Source organism: Suillus subaureus (assembly GCF_016647635.1).
Source record: "Suillus subaureus strain MN1 chromosome Unknown BJ212scaffold_15, whole genome shotgun sequence".
Classification (NCBI taxonomy): Eukaryota; Fungi; Basidiomycota; class Agaricomycetes; order Boletales; family Suillaceae; genus Suillus; species Suillus subaureus.
In genome coordinates this window covers 368337-389072 of record NW_024538571.1, presented here as the reverse complement: position 1 = coordinate 389072, position 20736 = coordinate 368337, and the positions used below count along the sequence as shown (strand labels likewise).

The window sequence follows — 20736 nt, the reverse complement described above, 5'->3', positions numbered from 1 at the left end:
CCTGGCACGCTAGACGGTCCGCACCTGTCCACACTGAGGGTAAGAACATCCAGTGTGACGGGATTCCGCGCGGAGTATGAGGTGAAGCCAAGGCACCCACATATATAGAAAGAGCGGCCCCCGTGCCATATCAGCAAACAGGCGTCAAGTGCGCAACGGTCTGCCGAAGACCTCATGGGTCCGTCCATTTTCCCGCTGGGGGATGTATGAAGGTCTTCTCATCACAGACGAGCAGAGAGCGAAAGAAGTTGATGCAGTGATTGCAGTGGCATCACTGCGTGTGCATGGTAGTATGTAGTACCCAGGTTATCGTGACCTTCAAAAAGTTTGCTCGGTTATTGGCAGATTATCATAAAAAGTCCAAACACGGTAGAATCCGCGCACGGGTGACAAAAGTGTTACGGGAAAAGGTACAGACGAGAGCAGCAGCGTGCCGACCATACCAGAGTAACGAGAGTTCGTGGGTGGTAGAGATCACCAGGTGGCGAGACTGTGGGGGAGGCGACCGATGGACCGCCAGCGGAATACGCATGAGGACGCAGCGCTGCTGTGCGTCAAGGGCGCATGCGCGCAACGTGGGCAAATATTGTAGGGCGCCGTTGCATGAGAGAATTTCTGTATTCATTAAAACTTGTGGACTTGTGGATCCCGGAGGGGCCCGTCATGACCGTATCAGAAGAAAGACGGACAGCCAAGAATTCAGAGCAGTCAAATTACGTAACCGCCAACTTCCTTGTCAAGGGGTAGCGGGCCGAGATTTTCCCGCGTCATGTGACTATCGAAGACCCCGAAGTGACGTTTAAGCAGAGAGGCACAGAGACGTGTTTTCTGCACCATTTTCGTGGCGGAAAATTCTGAATACGCTGTAGGAACGTGTAGTATGCTGTACCGTGCAAGGGATAAATTTTCCATTCGCAAAATTCGAGTTTCTGAATTGCTACAGAGGGAATGACGGCACAATGGACTACGACATTCTCGATGCGGTGGGCTCCACGGCGAAACCCGCGTGTCCCAGGCAAGAATCCTCGTTTCACCTTGCTCTGGGTCACGCGTTTTGTTGGCAGGAGCCCGGATGCGGTAGCGTGTCCCAAAGACAGACTCATTTTTTCGTCTTCATGGGATACGCAACCTTTTTCGGTAGCCGAAGTTATATGCCTCGCAGGTAAATATATTGCCCTGCGCCCTGCACTACATGCTGGCATCATCGACGCGAACCTTGCCGCTGGCTTCCTCCCCATCAACATCCGTTCGTCGCCAGCGAGCGCGTGCTATGTGCAGTCGTCGCATAGCTGCTGCCGTATCCAGGGACACTGTACTTCCGTATCCCACGACAGGAAAGCTTATGTAAACAGTTGAGATTAGATTAATCTTATTGAGGCGAAATTATTTTTAAACAATGTGGCTGTGATATCACGGAGCTTGCCGTCAGCCACAAGGTTCGGGATGAAAACACTTGTTTCCGCGTCGTTTTCGATGTGGCAACATTGTAGTTAGCCAGGTACAGTACGTTGAATTCATCTCGTGCATCGGCGCGTTTTCCACCGCCAAAACACATTTGGCGTGTCTCCATATCCTGATTCACGTCAATGCCGACAACAAAGTACTTCTCTCGAGTACACCCGTGCCCCACAGCTAGCCTGACACTTGATTGACCTCTGTGGGAAGTAATCTGACCTGAAAATCTGGTCTGAACCGTTACAGGCGCCCTTAGGACCGTGTTTTCAGCGCGAGAAATGACCTGTCCTGAAAATAAGGTCTGCTTCATTTAGATTTTCAGCATTACTAGATCACTGACAATGCCTGCGTGATGTCTCGCACAGTCTCGGGTGCTCTGCCGGCGCATGAATAGCGAAAACACCTCTAGGTGAGAACTAAAAATTCTCGCGTCTGGTAAGGCACAGTTGATGCATTGCCTTGATGATAGTATTTAATAAATAACAGGAGGAAGCAAAGATCTTCAAGTAAGTTGCTTCGATGTCGGGCGCAACACCCTCTCCTGAGCCCGGGGCCGGGAAAGGTTATGGCATTCAAATCGCGTTTGTATTCTATTCGCATCACCTCCCGTGCGGTATATCGCTGACCTCACGACGAACAGATACCGTACATTATCAGTTCGCGCCGAAGAGAAACAGAGTCAAACGGCTTCCAAATCACCGCCAGATCCAGCGGACGCAATTGCAAGCATAGATGCCCACCTACTGAGTGTCGACGAAGTATATACCCGGTATTCCAGTCATCCCACCGTCGGTTTGGAGCTTGCCGCTGTTCGTCGCAGGGAGAATGATGGCAAGAATGTCATTAGTCCCCCACCTACCGTCTACTGGAAGAAAACGCTTAATTATGTTTTTGGTGGCTTCAACTTTCTCATGTGGATCGCTTTTATCTTGACTATCGTGAGTGCCGCTGTTCACTTGTCATCGTGACTTTTCTGATATGCGTGTTAGCTCTGCTATAAACCACTCGGGCCTCCTGAAGCTTTCACTCTTGGTGTTGCCGTGCTGTTGGTTCGTAACTTTCAACTTTAGTGGTCAATTTCCCCCTTCTCATCAACTACAGCTCCTCGTCATTATTCTTTCTGCTACATTCTATGCTTTGGTCGATTGGAACGCGAGCAGAATCATGAAGTCGATAAAATCTCTGATTGCACATGAGGCTGTGGTCATTAGGGACGGAAACCAACAAATAATCAAAGCTTCTGACATTGTAGTTGGTGATGTTGCCGTGCTCAACGCTGGCGACCGTGTCCCGGCCGACATGCGTGTCGTGCAGGCATCGTCCGACCTTCGTTTTGATCGCTCTCTCCTGACGGGTGAAAGGTCTGTTCCTTGTCCTAGGTACTGGAATTTGGCTGAAGTCCAATTGCAGCGAAATGGTACCGGGAGCTCTTGATGCAACATCCGAGAATGCTCTGGAGACTCGTAATCTCGCACTGACTTCTACTTTTGTTGTGCAAGGGACATGCCATGGTGTTGTGTTCGCCACGGGAGATAGGACCGTCATGGGACGCCTTGTCAAGATGTCGGGAGAAACAAAGTTCAAGCTTACCACCATCCAAAAAGAAGTGTGGTTTTTCACCAAAATCATTTCGTGTCTCGCACTCTTTTTCTTCAGCTTGTCAATTCTTCTATACGGCGTTTGGTTACGGACAACGTATCCTGGGTATGATGCTACCGCATCTGTTGCCATCGTGAATTCAATTGGCTGCTTGACTGCTTTCGTTCCCCAGGTAAGTGGCCAGCAGTGAAAGTTTATATTTCCTTCTTAGTTGACATCTTGTAGGGCCTCCCGATTTGTGTGGCACTCTCGTTGACTGTTGTTGCCCGTCGCATGGCTAAACGTCAGGTGTTGGTCAAGAACCTGGCGACCATCGAGACGTTAGGATGCATGTCTGTATTGTGTTCCGACAAGACAGGCACGTTGACTGAGGGAAAGATGGTAAGATGAGCGATGCATCAGCTCTTGTTACTAGCTCGCTGACGGACCTACAGATGGTAGAGAACATTGCCTTCCTTGATGACGTATTTGGTGTCGACGAAATTAACGAGAGAGTTACGAAGGCATCAGACCCTGCAGTATTTTCTGCATTGAAGACACTCCATCAGATCGCGAGGCTTTGCAACGGCGCAAAATTCGACGCAACAACTAACCACCTTCCTGTGCGGGATCGTGCGATCAAGGGCGATCCGACTGATACTGCCCTTTTACGTTTCTCCGAGGCCCTTTCAATTCCGGAGCTTGGTGTGGATGCCAGTACTCTTCAGCAGGAATATGAGAAGAAGTTTGAGATCCCTTTCAATTCCCGCAACAAATGGATGCTTTCCGTGGTTTCCAAGGTCAACACTGCTGAAAAGAACGTAGAGTCGACATGGATGTTCGTCAAGGGAGCTCCTGATGTTTTGTTCCCTTCCTGCGGCAGTGTGCTACAGAGTGATGGGACGGTCGTCAAGTTGACAAGTAAGGCGAAGCAGACGCTCGCCACGCTTCAAGAGGATTGGTCAAGCGAAGGCCAACGAGTACTCATGCTGTGAGTATGAGCACTTTCGACTTAGCACCCTGACATCTAATATCGATTGCCGAGGTAATAGATGTAGGAAACCCATAGAAGAAATCAAGACTGGACTTCAGCCGAACGACATGGAAGATCTCATGTACTCGGAAATGTGCGATTTAACTTTGGTTGGCCTAGTTGGAATTCGCGATCCCCCTCGCCCGGATGTATTGCCATCGATTGGTGTTATTCGACGAGCTGGAGTTCGGGTCTTTATGGTCACTGGTGATTTTAAGCTTACTGCTCTAGCTATTGCACGCCAGGTAGTTTTTCTTTATTTTCCGCCGCCACAAAATCCCTATTGACCCCCATTTTCAGGTTGGTATCATTACCCAGCATGCTGTTGACACCATCCAGGATGTCCGAGCCGCTGCATCTGAGAAGGTCTCGCCGAAAGATTATTATCTTATCAAGCCATCCGATGATGATCCTATCCGCTCCCTAGTACTTACAGGAGAAGATGTCGCATCTCTCACACCGTTTGACTGGAATGTCATCGTCGGGCAATACACTGAAATTGTGTTTGCCCGCACCACGCCTGATCAAAAGATGAGGATCGTCGAGGAAATCAAGGCCCGCGGCGACAATACTGTAGGCTGTGACTGGTGACGGTGTCAACGATGCACCCGCTCTGAAAGCTGCTGATATTGGTGTTGCGATGGGTAGCGGTAGTGATGTGGCCAAAGAAGCTGGTATGGATTTTTCTGATGGTCTTTTCGATGACACTAATACCATCACTCTCAAGCCGCCTTGATTTTGTTGAAGAATGACTTTGCTTCCATCCCTGTCGCGATAGAGATGGGCCGGCTGGTCTTTGATAACCTGAAGAAAGTCACATTGTATCTCATGCCTGTAAGTCGCATTTGCGGAAGCAGTATAATCTCAGCGGGTTCAATGCTTATGGTGCCGCAGGCCGGAAGTTATTCGGAATTCATGGCGGTCCTCGCATACGTATTAATGGGCATGCAGCTTCCCATGAACTCGTATCAACAAGTCTGCTATTGCATCACCAACGATGTCATCATGTCCATCTCGCTAATGTATGAGCAGCCGGAGTGGGGTGGGTGCTCACGCATTCATCAGCTTTCCAGTGCTCACTTCCTGTTGTAGACTTGATGCGGCGCAAACCACGCAACGCCAGGACCGACAGGCTTACGGATTGGCGCCTTTTCTTCCATGTCTACTTGGTACGTTTCATGACCTCGGTGACCCAAACGTGCTTATATATACTTGCCCAGTTCTATGGACTGATGTTATGGCCCTGCGCGATGGCGATGTGGTTCTTGTACATGAGTCAACACGGCTTCAGATTCTATGACGTTATCTTGGCTTTCAACAATTGGGGGGCAAACCAACCTCTTCTCACCCTCGAACAACTAACCGAGCTCGTCTACGTTGGTGAATCCATTTAGTGCGTCGTTTTTTTTTTGCTCTCGCGATGCTAATTCTAAGAGTCACTAGCTATGTGACGGTGGCCATCGGACAGTACGGGACTCTTCTATCGGTTCGCAACCGCCGAGTATCGATACTGCAATCAAATCCTCTATGGGGCCCGCGTCGCAACTTGCTGGTACTTGTCGGCATGACGGGTACGATATTGATCTGCATCGTGAACCTCTATGGAGCTGGCTTCCAGCGGGTGTTTTACATGAGGCCTATCCCTGGGATGTTCTGGGGTCTTCCATTCACCTTTGCTTTGGGGATCTTGCTCGTGGACGAAACTCGCAAAGCCATTGTGAGGAGATACCCGAAGGTATGTTTTGAGTCGCACGACCGAACTGGAATTTGAATTCACACTTTTGTATAGTCTTTCGTTGCGTGGATGGCATGGTGAACTAGAAATTATATGATGTCGGAACATTTTTGTCAGTACTGCTCGGTGTAAATTAATTAATCAATATGCAAATGGTATCCACTGCCCAGCAGGAAGGCTATATAGATTGCATTTACTTTGAGAATCGTTAACGTTGGCAAATGTTAGCAAGCCTGTGCCGGAAAACGGAGCCTGCGGAAGATCACGCATCCAACTGAGCGGAAGCGACATTTCAAGTTTTTTCTTCATTCGCTCCTTTCATTTCGGAGCTCGAGCTCGCTCGGATTCATTCTCACTCTGGACATCCTTTCTTTTGTACCCACCCACCTCTCCCTTTTAATACTCTGTTTCGCGGACAATTTGCAAATTTATCACCAAAGCAATAGCGATTCCTACATTTTTTCTCCGTTTCAAGTCTGACACGATCGAAGTGCACCTCGAGCTACGCTCGATCCAGCCAAACCACCCTAAGATCGTGTCGACGAACAGGCAAAGATTCTGCGACGGAGTCAGTGATAGTGCAGTGGCTCGGATCTACGCTAAATAGAGTCTCATAATCACACGATCTTCCTCTTATCAAATACTGGGAATTTAGTCATCCTGATAGTTGACCTTCTCCTACCACATCGCAGACAGTCTTCTGCGTCCGCAACTAAAGCCATTCGAATCTCTTTGCTATTATATGCCCATAAGGTTTATAGACACATTCCGAAAAGACAACGTGACAGCCAAACCAACTTTAATCAACTCTTATCAAGAATCCCGTCATGGAACCTTTCAAAGCACCACTAGTCTTCTCGACATTCCCGCCGAGTCTCTTACTCACATCACTTCATTCCTCTCCCCCCCGTCGCTTCTTGCACTCTCCAGGACAAACCGGCGTTTCAATGAACACATAAATGATGATAATACATGGTATCGGGCCTTTATCAACCAATTTCTTGGGATCGGACCCGAGAATGACCTCGAGAATGAGAGGATTCTCTTACTGAGGAAGTCAGAACGCACTTGGCGAAAGGAGTTTATCATGAGGCATAACTTGAGGAGGTTTGTAGATGTGTCTCATTCAGTTCTGCTCTTATCTTTTATCTCAGACGCTGGGAACGTTCGCGGAATGGGACGATTACTCATTCCCCTCAAGACACTACCATCGACGGCGTCCATTTGATGTCTGAGTCTGGTCTCCTCACATCTTCAATTCAATACGGAGTAGTGGCTCGCTCACTTCCCCTCAGCGGCAAAGTTCTTAAGGGGTACCTCGATGCTGCCGGAACAGGATTGGGTATAGGAAATCCTAATGTTGAATTTACACCCAACGTCTCTACCTGCAGTCTCACTTCCGATGGTGGCACTGCCAGGGCTATCTGGGGAAAGCGTAACGGGGAAGTGGCGGTGACTACGGCTGCTCGGGTCATGGATCCTGGGCGTGCATCTTCAAAGCTAGTTAGATGCAAAGTCGAAGATCATCATGATGGCGTTGTGAACGAGATTGCGTTGGATCCTGCTGTTAACCGATTTGTATCCGGAGGCGCCGACGGGCAAGTCAAGTTGTGGGATACCAAGACGGTTGTGTGCTTGTGGTCTAGTGACAAGCAGCTCCAATCGCTTGTGGTCGATCCGTTCCTTAAGGTATCTTCTGCTCTTGCAGATGGCATCATCGCAGGTGCTTTAAGTAGTGGAGACATTATCTTCTGGACATCGTCCCGACAAGTCCATTCGGACGACTTATCCAGCCCGGCATCGTTTGCACAACATCGCATCGTGTCGCCCATCTCCAAGGGGCAACTATCTCCCCAGGATGCATTCATACCCAAACCTCAACCAACTGTGCTACGTGTCCGTCGTCGCTCACAGACAACAGCAGCGCTACTCATCGGGTACTCCGATCACTCGTTCTTCTATCGTATTGTAGTTGACCTCACATCCGGCAAATACGAAACTACCGCATTTGGTGATCCTTCATTCGGACACAACTCCATCATAGAACCTGTCTTTGCAGCTCAGCCAGATGATTGCAATTTCATCATTACTGGTGATTTGCTAGGTTCCGTTGGCATTTATGATTGGGACACCCCTCAAACATCCTCTTCCGTCGTACCCTCCCGTAGATTCGAGGCTCACGAGGATGACGCCGTGACTGCGCTTGCTTGGAGCTCGGTCGTTTTTGCCACAGGCTCTGCACGCGGGACAACGACGGTATGGGACGCGCTCACCTTGGAGCCTCTTAGGTTGTTTTCGTCCCCGGTTCCCCGTACTGGACCGGGCCGCGAAGTTGGAGGTGTCAGCAAGATTGTGATTGAGAAAGAACTTTTAGTCATCATTGCTGACAATAGGGTGATGTCATGGAAGGTGGGACAAGTACACCACCGTGATGCTCCGCACAAAAGCAAACATGCTCGTGCGAATAGGAACCCAACTTCCAAAGGACAACGTATGCACGTTTTACTCTTTGTAAATTCTCAACTGATCGAACGTTGCAGAGCGATACAATCTGCACAAGGTCATCAACGAATCCAAACGTGAATTAGAAGAGGATAATACATATGCGCGGCATACCATGGGGCGAGAAAGCGAGCAACGTTCCACTCTAAACGTGCTTGGACTGTCGGAATCAGAGGCAGTAGAATATGTTTTGATGCTCTCCCGCGAGGAAGAGGAGCATCGCCGAGTTTCCCATACCCTCGATGAGGGTGTCTTCGAGGTTGACTTTGAAGACGAAACTTTCTTGCCAGTCGCTTCAAGTTCTTTGACAGCGGGTGGTTCTGCCAACCAGTCTTCTCCCAGTTCTATCTATTCCCGTACCTATCCACGCGCCGCCCTTCCCATGACCAATAAGAAAGTACAGGTGTCTCCTGTCTTCGTCCCGGAACCTATGGAAGCTGGCGTTACCATAAGCCCACTCAGGATACCTACATCCCTGCCCGGTTCTTCGACGGGTACAAGGTCTTTGCCGGAAGTGGCTCGCAGCGCGTCGTCCTCTTTCGAACACTTTCCCTCGATCAGCTCTAGCATCTCCTCATCGACCAGCAGCCTAGAGCATATTCGTTCTGCTTGGAGTACACCCTTACGGTCGCCGCCTTCATCCCATGGAGCTTCATCCCCACATGTTGGCACACCTATCTTGCGCACGTCTAGTGCCTCGTTTTCTTCGAGCATGGAAATTCATGATAGGCGGTCCGAGGGAGAGCTCCTGGCGCCTCTGGATTCAGACGAAATGGATGAGGATTTGAAATTTGCGATTGAGTTGAGTCTTGCGGAAGCGCGTAGTCGAGGCGAGGTTTGAAAGTGGGGGATAACCAAGTTGTTGATACACGAATACACGATGGATTGAATAGAGCACCGGAACAATCTTTCTAATTAGGTCTACATATTACATGTCGTGAATGTAGTTGTGGCGTGTCGCTATTTGCTGCAGAAGGTAGACGTAGACATTGAGCTCTGAACGGGAAGAACTTTATTACAGTGTCCGTAATGAGGCGGAGGACAGGGCCTCTGGTTCTTTCATCTAGGAAAGTCAGAAAAGTCCATCCCCTATCATCTAACCCTTGGAGCATACTGTAATGGGAAGCTTCTCTGTTCCCCTTTCATTCCCCTCACATGATCCTCGCCATCAGCGGTTCGGTGTTTGGAGAATAGGTGTAGGGGCCCATCACGACTCACTCTCGGACTCCTTTCTGCTAAGTTCGGGTCGATGTTTCGGGCTAAGAAACCCTGCGGGTTTTTGCCCAAGTCGCTTCAATCATGTGTCCAGTCGCGATGTACAAATCAAATCACTATCAGATCGATAATGCATTTGATTTTCTTCCTAGGTGAGAAAAACTGATAGCAAAGCAGACTAACACCCAGACAAGTTTTCATGCTTATCGGGATTCATGATTTGAGTGGGCACCTCGCATGACCCCGACTCCACCACCGCGTTGCGTGTTCTCGTGGTGGACCAACAAACATATTTATGTAGGCAAGATCTGATGCAGAAGGACGTACGTACGAGAAAATTTTGGGCAACAATGAGGGGTGGACAGCCTAGCCACCTATAATGTGGCGCTTGACGAATCCTACGTTCCAACGGAAAGTTCTTCGAACAAAATGTCGCGGCCTACTGCGGTTCGTAAAGCTAAGATTCAGATGTAGGCAGTAAGGTTGTGGAGTGTGTTACTGCGATGGACTCCCGATGCGGATGGAAGGAGTACTAGTCTCCCCTAGACAGCCCTTTATCATGATAGACGAAGGAAGTGACCTATAATCGTTCCAAGGACCAAGGGGTTAGTGTCGGAGACTCAGAGCTGAGCATAATGGCGCTGCTTTTCTTGTTCCTCTGAGATAGATGACTCATACAGAATTTGTAAGCAGACTGTCACTTGCTTTCTGTGTTCGAACTTCCTAGTACCCTCCTAGGAACTAGGGGTCGGCATTGCCGACTTTTTACCTTGCGGAGCTCTTTCGCCATCAGCAAAACCGCCCGGAACCAGAAAGGCACGCCGGTTCCCGGGAGGACTCCCACGCCATTTCGCTGACGTCACCAACCTCTCAAGCATGACGCGTTGTCCCACCAACCTTCCTCGACTCCTCGCTGACCCCATACCCCTCGCAAGCACTACGAATCGTGCCCGAAGATGCCTGCAAGCCTCCCACGCCTCTTGCAAGGACTAAGTTGGCCTTTTGACACCGGTTGGTACTACCTAATTTCCATTTGCTCATCACCATACCTGACCTCTGCCAGATTTCGCACTTACTCTACTGACGTGTAGGCACATCCTTAGCCCAGTCTCGATGTGCACCTGTTCTGGCCCCATTTTGATGTTCTGTCCATCAACCAAGTGGTGAGTGCAAGCTTAAATACCCAGTCCTCACAGCTGCCCACCCTTTTCTGCCCACCACTTCCCACCAGAGAATCAACCCTCTCAATTACAACAACCAATGTCTTGTCCCATCTACTGCACCACCAACCTATCCAGATTGCAGACCCACAAGTGACACAGCAGAGTCCATAATGTCTCTCTCTACATGTCCCATGCAGTCACTCCACTGAGTCCAACCTTCTGGTCATAGTTGTGTTTGCTCTGCATTTAAATGCTGTCACTACCCTGTACTTCTTGTTATACATGAATGGAACTTTGTTTGCACTGCAGCCTTCCAAATGCACTCAGGCTGATCCTCAGCACTATAGATCTGCAAATCCCATGCCTTCAACCTTGTTATAATCCTGCCCCTCACCATCTTCTGCCCCTAGATCATTGTCATCTGATGGTGCATCATTGTCCTCATCTTTGACAACAACCTGATCAAGGCCAGTATACCCAAACTCATCCATCTCATCTGCAATATCATTGTCGATGAGATGTTCTGTTGTGAGTGGATCTCAAGTTCCATTTCCTTCAATGTCCTTGTCATCATGCTCTTCACTGCTCCCCCCGTCTTCATTTTCATCCCCATCTTCATCACCACTACCCTCAATATCATCCTCACCCTCACCCTCACCCTCACCTTCCTTGTCCTTGCCCTCGCCATTGTCATCCAAGTCTTCCTCAACATCACTTTCCATTTCACTGTTGGAATCTTGAGCTTCACACTCCTTCTCCATTGTGAACGGGAGTTTGTCAAGCGCATCGTGATCATCAAGTAGACATTTTGTGGCTTCGAAGATGGGCTTGTGACCAACACCACCACCGCAGTAGCGCATAAACATGTCTTGGTCCACAAATCTACAGGATAGGTAAGCTTGCCATCTTGCTACTCAAAATAAAAACTAACATATTAACATAGAAAAAATTCCAGTCCATAGGTCTGTCTGATATGTGATGGGCAATAGAGTCTGGTGCAATCTGTTGTGAACCTCCACATGCAAACACTGGAATTAGATGCATGCCATGAACCACATGCATCAGGTCTATGAATCTGAATGCAGAGGGATCATCTGCATCTAGGAATCTGACATGAGGGAGATGTTTTGCTGCCCAACATGAGGGATAAGTCAAGTCACGCCTGAGCCATCAAACCCAAAGCAAGTCAATTCACTGTGGTGTGGAGCTTTGGGACTCAGGCCCATTATGCTGAACAAGGACATGAAAAATTCCGATGGCTCGAGCATACCAGTATGGATGCAGATTCTCATTCTCATCTTCATGTGCGAGGACCATTACATCAGCTCGTGTACATGGATTGAGAGAGTCTTGAGCTTGACTGAGGTCATAGGTAGTGTACTTAATGTGAAGAACTTTGTGCTGATAAATTTGATTATTGATGATGTGAATTGAGTTCTGCTGTGCTGCCATGAACTGCATTTCATCACCTTCATATTGATTACCGAGTAGGCATCCCAAGACATGTTCTTTGAGGTGTGGGAGGAAGTCCTTAAGATCTTTTCAGTACGAAGTTTGAATGACAAGTCATCGAGCTCACATGAACGGCAATATCATCAGTGTGTTTGCCAAGCCATGCAGAGATATCCCAATGGAATTTTTTTGAGGTTGAGACTTGGTAATGAGATTCTGGTGAACAGTAGGGTAATGGTTCTTGATCAACAAAGTGAAGAGAGGGATGCTGCTTGGTAGTGTTTGATGGAACTATTGGTGGGTCATTTTGAGTCACTTGTATTTGCTCATGTTTATCTCTCAACCTGTGAAGTATCCATTCCCATCGCTGATGCTTGGTGATGCCTCATGTGAATCGATTTTTGTTTGTGCGTGCATAGAACCACTTGACACAATGATGCTCTAGCTCACCCTGTCAAGTAATCAGCCAAATTGTTTGCATATGATGTGAAGAGTGTAGTACTTACAACTTGCATCGAGTAGTTGTCTGTTGTCCCATACAGCCAGATTGATTTCACATAGTCACTGAGCACGTGAAGCTTATATGTCAGCATGTTGAATTTTTGTCGCTTTGAGGCTGCTTGTAGAGTGACATCAGCCTTCCCCTTGCCCTTTGCTGCCTTGGTACCTTGTCAACGCGTACAAGTGGCAGTCTCTCGTGGAAGATCATGTGTGTCGAACTTGCTGCATGTTACACTGCAGAACTTGTGCAAAGCTCTGCCGAGACATGTTGTGCAGTTATTGAAGTGATGCAGTGTAGTCTCAGTATGCATCTGCAATTTTCCAAAAGCATGCCAAGTGGAGAGCTCAAAGAGGAGATTGAGAATAATTGAGTTGTCATCTGGAAGGAGTGATTTGAAGACAGGCATAGAACACTGATTGAGGACAAATCTAAGTTCCAAGACCATAAGCACAAAAATTAATATTTTACCTGGAGAAGATCTTTGAAGTCATGAGCAGCAAGTTTTGTCAAATCAGAGACATTACAACTGAATTTGTGTATTGTGTCTTGGCCAAATGTTGGGACCAAATGAAATCTAGATTTTTTTTGAGTAAAAACATTTAGAATAGATTTGGAGGAGACAAGAAACCTTTTGTTGAATCTTGGAATGAGATCACCCCCAGATGCATGAAGAATATGGATAAGGTGTGTTAGTGTTGCTTTCCAGGTGCCAAGCTCAAACTTGTGCATAAAATCAGGGACAAGCATCGAGTGGAAGTCAAAGCCAAATTTTGAGAGTTTCTCAGAAAACACATTCTGCAGGTACAAATGATGAGCTACTATTGACCAGATTCACCAAAAAAACACAAACCTGAGTAGGAACCATTGATGTTACACCAATTAAGTTCTCGACAAAAGTACTGACCACACTGCGACCCAATTTGAAGATGAATTCACATGCATGTTCAATCATGGATCGATGGTGATGGTCATCAACTTGGATACCTTTTTCTCACTGCCATCGGTCTGCCCTGTTGCCCAATTTGTCAATCTTGGACTTGTTGACAAGACAGCGAGGACAGGGGCATTGTCCAAGAAATTTGACACATGTGAGAAGAATCTTCTCAGGGTAGTCAGCTGCATATGTGAAGAACCGAGGAAAGACTCTGCAAGAAATGCCATCAGGGAATTTCATGACTATGCCATGTTCCCATGCATCAATGAACTTGTCATCAAGCAAAAATGACCATATAGCATGCATAAGTTCCCATTTGCAGTGTGTGAGGACAGCCACTGTAGTGCTCCGCCTGAACCATCGGAGATAAAAATCTTGAATCATGTCTGGTAACTGGAACTATTATTAGCACAAACAAGCGAAATTATCTGTTAAATTAACATACCTTTGGAATATAGGCGAGATGGTGAGCTGCGAAGGATGTTGGCTTCGACCGAACATATTTTGACTGATTACCAATGAACATATAGATTGGCCACAGGGCAGCATTACCGAAACTGGCAAGATGCGTAGAGTCAGACCATAGCATAATTGCTGTGGCAACTGTTTTGAGATTACATCCAGGCTTGTGGGGCCGGGAACGGATCTTCTCGTGTTCTTGGAGCATTGCGTCAGATGTGTAAAGTTCTGTAATAATATGTTCAGGTGGTTTGTCCTTGTCAGGTTGCCAGAATAGTTTGTAAGGGCTAGTATGAAAACCTTTCGCACCTTCCTCCTCGAATGCAGCTTTGAGAACCTCCAGAGGCTTCTGATAATAGAGTCCCTTGACCTCGAACATAGGTACATCACTTTCTGCATCAAACTTTTCCTTCTTACAGGGCAGGCAGATTTTGACGGAGGCTTCATGCCATCCATCGGATGAAAAGATAGATGAAGAAGGGTCATTTTCGGCCCTATCGAGACGTTTGGCTTCATGTGTTGGGTTAAAGTCACATAAATCTTCTCGGTCAAAGTCTTCTGCCAATATAACATCGTCAATGAGATGTCTAAGGTCCTTGATTGATTTCTGGAGAGATGAGTTATAGAACCAGTTCATGAGTCAAAATGTTGAAGCATTAAGAAATGGTGCAAAATAATCCCAATGGACAGCTTCCAGTGATGAACCAAAGCCAGCCCACCATGGACGATCATGCTCAATGGCCTCATCAACATGATGAAAGGTAGGGGCATCACAAAGGTGGTCAAGGTAGCTCAGGTTCTTGGGGTCATAGGTGGGGAAGGAGTATGGATATTTGCAGAATAGATCAAATGAATCATGCTCTGTTTGCACCCAGTCCACACGTTGTTGAAAATCATCATCCATTATATTGTTGGCAGCTGGAGCATCAGGCTCAACAGGTGCAGGAAGTACAGGTACAGGAATAGGATTGGACAGGAGTTGGTCACGATAGTGTGCAGGGAGATGCCTTTTCCACAATGGTAGTCCAGATTGTCAGTACTCTATCTGCACATCATCATACTTTGAATGAGATAAGAATCCTATCATCAGATATAAAAAATTCGACTCACATCACCATGATGATGCTCCAATGGCGTCTGACTTGGCTGTGGGGTTGAGGATTGAGGTGGAGGATGGTTTTCCACACCAGTAGCAGTAGGTGATTCGTGGTGTTGGCATTTACGGTGCTGATCAAGAACATTTTCAGTGACAGAGAGCTGGGATTTACACCAGCAAATGAGATGGTTTGAGAGGCCCTGGTCAGAAACTTCAGTCCCATAGTTTGGGCATTGCACCATGAGGAATATCAGAATGATAGATGATAGAATATTCAGCAGTAGCATGGGGTGATGCCAGAGGAATCAGAGTGAAGTGGCAGTGATTTTGGATGCCAGCAGTGGTAGTGGGTTGTTTGGTTGTATTATGTTGATGTGAGCATGTGCCATAACCACACTTTAATCTCCTTGGCTATGAGCATGCCTTGTTCCCTTGCACCTAACTGCTATCATGTCATCAGATTCTGAATCTTTGTCATTATTGCCACCAAGAAAACACAAGAAGTTGTCCTATTCAACTGGATCTTCATCACTGTCAGAATCAAGAAAGCACAAGAAATTGTCTGATTCTGGATCTTCATTGCAATCAAGCAAACACAGGAATAGCACAGATGAGCTGCTTCAGGTGGTACAAACCAATCACAGCAAGAAGATTAAACAGTAAGCTTATCATTATTCTACATTATATTTAGCTTGGAGCTAACAATGATAAGCAGATCAGATGATACAAATGCGATATCCGACCCTATTGAGATGTATAGAAACATTGGACGAAAAGTTACCTGTGTACTTGATCTCTTTGGTCTCCAGCATGATCGTGGAGACAAAATCAGCTCTGATCTGTAAGTCCTTTTTTGTGTGTGATCATCCCTCACTGATACTTACTATGAATACTAGGACCAAAGATGTGATAGAATGCCATTTGCACTTGTATAATGGCATCCTGGATTTTGTTCTGAGTCTTCGTGATGAGCTTGACACAATTTCTACTGACAGACTATCTAAGATCATCTCTGCGGTGAGTATATGCGCTCTGTATATGACTATATGTGCTCTTATTTGATTCTGACATGATCCAATTTTGTCCAGATAATGAAAGGGATGAGTGACACTCAGTCAATGGCATTTAGTTCTGTCAAACACAAAGGACTCAAGTATGTGCCACTCAACATGCACAGCAAGAACAACGCACTTGATCCACCAATTCCTGAAGTTGAAGATAAATCTATGCAAGGCATTGCACATCCTCAGCTTGCCCACTGGCTCTGTCCACACAACAAACTTCACATCTTTGATAGCGACCCAGAGGAGTAAGTTATCTCATTGATTACATCTATCAGCTCACTAATACTACAACACACTGCTACAGTGGGATGGAGAAACTCCAGTCAGGCAAGATCAAGATGGCAGCTATGAGTTGGCCTACTGGCTTCTACGAACATGGCATTTACGACCCACAAGATAAGACTAAGGGTCTTTTCAGAAACCACATCATCACCCAAGTGAGTCACGCTGTGCTTGCCTTTGCTGATGTTCTATCTAATCATCACTCTAGTTTTATGCTCACTTGTATATTGGTCCCTTGGCTGTGATGTCAGAGTCTACCTCAAGCAAAGCCTCAAAACAAGCAAGGAACCACGCATTCGGTTTATCATCAGTGACAAAACACATCATCACAATAGTTCACATTATTGTAAGTTATTTCTGTTGCTCTATTGATTACACTTCTGATTGTTCATTTTGAGATGTACTTCACACTCAGTCAAGCGCAAAACTGGACCAGCGAAATTGGCACTATGAATCTTGAGGAATTGTTTTGGAGCATCATTGACATGCTTGACGATGACGAGGATCCATGGGTCAAAGATACCATGGCATGGTGGATGGCGTATGTTTTGAAGCATTGTTTTTGTTTTTACTGATCATGCTTGCAGCTGTATCGGAGTGAAGACCAAAGCTCTCACTAAGAAGCCAGAAAATGAAGACAATGACAATGAAGAAAATGACATTGCAGATATCAAAGCTCAGAGGTTGGCTAGACGTAGTGCTATGAAGACTAAGGTTGCAGGTGGTATGTGTTTGCTACAACGGAGAATCAGTACTTACATGATACAGCAAAACAACTGGCAGGGACCAACACCTCACTCACTACTGGCTCACAGCCTCAAATGCTGTTATCCAAGGACAAGGTCCTGCCAGGAAGAAACCTGCAGCCCCCCTACCTCCAAAAGTCAAGTGTCGCAGTGGCCATCTTGATACATATGAGGAATCTGAGGATGAAGATGAGTCTCGTCCCCTGCCTTTGAAGACTAAACACCCCCAACTTGTCACTACTCCCCCACCTCCAAAGACCAAGCACACTCAACTTGTCGAGTCTGATGATGACATTGAGGATGTCAAAGCACCTCCCATCAAGAAAAAGACGGTCCCACCTCCGAAGGCCAAACGCCCTCAACTCATTGAGTCTGACGATAACACTGAGGATGTTGAAGCCCCTCCCATCAAGAAAACAATGGTCCCACCTCCAAAGCCCAAGTGCACTTGACTCATCAACAAGGATGTTGAGGATGTTGAAGCACCTCCTGTCAAGAAAACAATGGTCCCACCTCTGAAGACCAAGTGCACTCAACTCATTGAATCTGATGAGGATGTTGATGATGTCAAAGCACCTCCTGTCAAAAAAAAGCTGGTCCCTACTCCAAGTCTTCCAATGCTCAAATGTGTTCAACCAGTCAAGGCCCCAGAGGAACCTGCATATGAGGCACCTCCCAACAAGGAGACACCAGTCCCCTCTCGACCTGAGTCCCCGCTACCCAAGTTAACTGAAGACGAGTCAAGTGGTGCATTGTTTGAACCCGAACCATTGCCCAAGAAGAAAGGGAAGAAAGCTGCCAAAGTTCAATGTGTGCCTATGAAGTGGAACCCTACTCACCAAAAACGGCCCAACGGTTTCTAGTGTCTTCATCATTGCAGTTCCAATTTCTTGCAGATTTCATTTGTTCTTTTTCATTGGTCACTTGTGCTTAGTTCTGTCTCCCCCTTGCACTGATACTTCACTTGAGTTGCAGTACTTATTGTTGTCATTGTCTTCTAGTCTACTGGTTCTACTAATACAGTGGCCTGGATGGCCTTGCATTTCACTATCTACCTCGTGTAACCTTTGAAGACCATGTAACCTCCTGAAGCCTTGAGTAGCCTCACAAGCCTTGCATCAACATGCAAATCTCCAAGCCTGGTAGCACCTTTCTTGACAGGAGTGTTTTCATTCATGGGACTGCTAGCCTTGCGCAGTGTAGAAGGCTTGTATGGCCTTGTCAGGCCCTTGAAGGCCTCATAAGACCTGAGTGGTTTTGCTGATGGCTTAATTTGACTTGCCCACAATATCAACAGGGCCAAATATCTTTGATTACTTGCCATTCAGACGCACAACATTCTGAGCATGATACAAAAGGCTGTAAACTTTCATATGGGTCCATATTCACCTTCATTAAAATGTCTCTTGGTGTCTTCTACCAGTTCTTGCATTCTTTTGTCTTCTATATGAAGATCTTCCAAAGGGTGTTGAAGGGGTCTACGATGCAGCTTAGCATGTTTGAATTGCTGAAGACTTCCAACACCGAATGTGCTTTTATATTTAGTATGTTTAATTCATTATGTGCATTATTTATCATTGATGAGTGTCTCATCAGTCAAACCACTTCAGTCACCCCCAAAAGTATACCTATTAGGTTGATAGTCCTGTATACATGTATTAACCTAAGAGGTGTGATTCCTCTGGTTTTTCCCATTGTACTGTAGGTATGGGATAAGTCCTATGGGACAAAGCCAATGCTTTCCCAGCCCACCTGGGACATAATTTTGTGAACATTCCCATGCGCTTTCCCCATAACGTGAGTGGTGTCAGGGGTCTTTTGGGCTGATTTTTTTACCATATTGGGGGGGTATAGCTGGGATCATGAAGGTGTGGTATAGGGATCATAGGAGGGTGGTACAGGGACCATCAGAGGGTAGTATAGGGTGGTATGAGAACCATCTGAAGGTGTTATCAGAGACCATTGGAGGGGAGTATAGGGATCATGATGGTCTGAATAGTGTGATCCCCAAGTGATGATTCTGTAGGTGTGGGTGAGTAGCTGAGACCAGGCATTGGTTGATCAATATTTGAATGGTGCAATCCCCAAGTGATGATTCTGTAGGCGTGGGCAAGTAGCTGAGACCAGGCATTGGTTGATCAATATCTGAATGGTGCAATCCCCAAGTGATGATTCTGTAGGTGTGGGTGGGTAGCTGAGACCATGAATTGGTTGATCAATATCTGAATGGTGCGATCCCCAAGTGATGATTCCATAGGTGTAGCAATTGGAGGGTACCATAGGGTGGTATGAGAACCATCAGAGGGTAGTATAGGGATCATGATGGCTTGGTATGAGAACCATCTGAAGGTGTTATCAGGATCATGGTAGGGTGGTATGAGGATCATGAGTATATCTGCTCAAGTGATGATATGTCATGATGGGATTTCCCCGGCCACATATACTCATGTTTGGAATTTCCTGGCCATATATATGCTCCAGCCAGGACTTACCACCCACATATATTATCAAGTTGGGGATTCCCAGACCATCAAAATTCTTCATTCGGGAATATCCAGACCACATATATTCTCAAGCCAAGAATTTCCACACTCCCTTATTCTTTGGTGGGGAGTATCCAGGCCCACATACCATCCAGTTGGGGATTCCCAGAACATATATATTATCACATCAGGAATATCCAGACTGACATTGTCATGTTGGGGATTCCTGGACCCTCATATTCTTCAGTGGGGAATACCCAAACCCCCCATATTGTCAAGTTGGGACATCCCAGCCCACATATATTCTCATGCCGGGAATTCCCAGCCCACTGAAATTCTGCAGTCAGAAATATCCAGACCCCACATTGTTAGGTCAGGGAAGTCCAGACCCCCATATTCTTTGGTGGGGAATATCCAGACCCCCCATATTGTCATGTCGGGGATTCCCAGACCATATATATTCTGCAGTCAGGAAGTCCCAGACCACCCAAATTATTCAGTTGAGAATTCCCAGTGTGCAATAGTAACCTGGTTAGTCAAGTCCCTACACTTGGAATTTGCAGACCCCCCAACTCTTTGTCAAGTCAGGAATTCCCTGACCATATATAGTGTCAATTTGGGAATTCCCGCCCCACCAAAATTCTTTAGTTGGGAATATCCAGACACCCCAAATTATCAAGTTGGGAAGCCCAGACTACATATATTCAGGTGCCGGGAATTCCCAGTGTGCAAGAGTACCCTGGCAAACCAAGTCCCAACTTGGAATTTGCAGATTCAACAACTCTCTGTCAAGTTGGGGATTCCCAGACAACCCATATTCTTTGGTGGGGAATTCCCAGGCCCCCCATATTGTCAAGCTGGGGATTCCCAGACTACTCATATTGTGTTGGTGGGAATATCCAGACCCCCTTATTGTCAAGTCGGGGATTCCCAGACTATATATATTCTGAACTCAGGACATCCCAGACCATATATATGCTGACATTGGGAAGTCCCAGACCAACCAAATTATTCAGTTGGAAATATCCAGACCCCCT

The 20736-nt window shown here is 46.8% G+C and overlaps 4 protein-coding genes across 4 annotated transcripts; 3 read left to right on the top strand and 1 right to left on the bottom strand.

The window, feature by feature from the left end:
• Positions 1-1974: 1974 nt before the first annotated feature.
• Positions 1975-5882, top strand: BJ212DRAFT_1480627 (uncharacterized protein; the record flags this gene model as incomplete). The annotated part of the gene is made up of 16 exons (XM_041340123.1): positions 1975-2036; positions 2096-2393; positions 2445-2504; positions 2557-2816; positions 2866-3226; positions 3280-3435; positions 3489-4024; positions 4092-4311; positions 4367-4653; positions 4715-4740; positions 4794-4900; positions 4961-5108; positions 5159-5235; positions 5287-5459; positions 5510-5801; positions 5856-5882. 16 exons carry the CDS (start codon positions 1975-1977, stop codon positions 5880-5882), a joined length of 3090 nt encoding a protein of 1029 aa, XP_041193329.1.
• A 1146-nt stretch (positions 5883-7028) lies between these two features.
• Positions 7029-9144, top strand: BJ212DRAFT_1271401 (WD40-repeat-containing domain protein; the record flags this gene model as incomplete). The annotated part of the gene is made up of 2 exons (XM_041330956.1): positions 7029-8292; positions 8342-9144. 2 exons carry the CDS (start codon positions 7029-7031, stop codon positions 9142-9144), a joined length of 2067 nt encoding a protein of 688 aa, XP_041193328.1.
• Positions 9145-11693: 2549 nt separating this feature from the next.
• BJ212DRAFT_1502252 (uncharacterized protein) lies at positions 11694-12732 on the bottom strand. The gene is made up of 3 exons (XM_041341587.1): positions 12640-12732; positions 12261-12404; positions 11694-12211 (listed from the first exon to the last, which is right to left on the bottom strand). Exons 1-3 carry the CDS (start codon positions 12724-12726, stop codon positions 11873-11875), a joined length of 570 nt encoding a protein of 189 aa, XP_041193327.1. The 5' UTR covers positions 12727-12732; the 3' UTR covers positions 11694-11872.
• Positions 12733-15574: 2842 nt separating this feature from the next.
• Positions 15575-18079, top strand: BJ212DRAFT_1480623 (uncharacterized protein; the record flags this gene model as incomplete). The annotated part of the gene is made up of 10 exons (XM_041340122.1): positions 15575-15783; positions 15840-15965; positions 16021-16141; positions 16213-16433; positions 16493-16625; positions 16679-16816; positions 16869-17011; positions 17058-17194; positions 17286-17638; positions 17681-18079. The coding sequence occupies 10 exons, from the start codon at positions 15575-15577 to the stop codon at positions 18077-18079; spliced, it is 1980 nt and encodes a 659-aa protein (XP_041193326.1).
• Between the last annotated feature and the right edge of the window lie 2657 nt (positions 18080-20736).

Excerpts from the sequence above, each read along its gene's own strand:
- BJ212DRAFT_1502252 (XM_041341587.1), bottom strand. The coding sequence starts at position 12,726 with ATGCTGACATATAAGCTTCACGTGCTCAGTGACTATGTGAAATCAATC. Across the intron at positions 12,405-12,639 it reads ACAACTACTCGATGCAAGTT|CAGCATCCCTCTCTTCACTT; the intron begins GTAAGTACTACA and ends AACACTACCAAG. Across the intron at positions 12,212-12,260 it reads CTGATGATATTGCCGTTCAT|GACTTCCTCCCACACCTCAA; the intron begins GTGAGCTCGATG and ends AAAGATCTTAAG.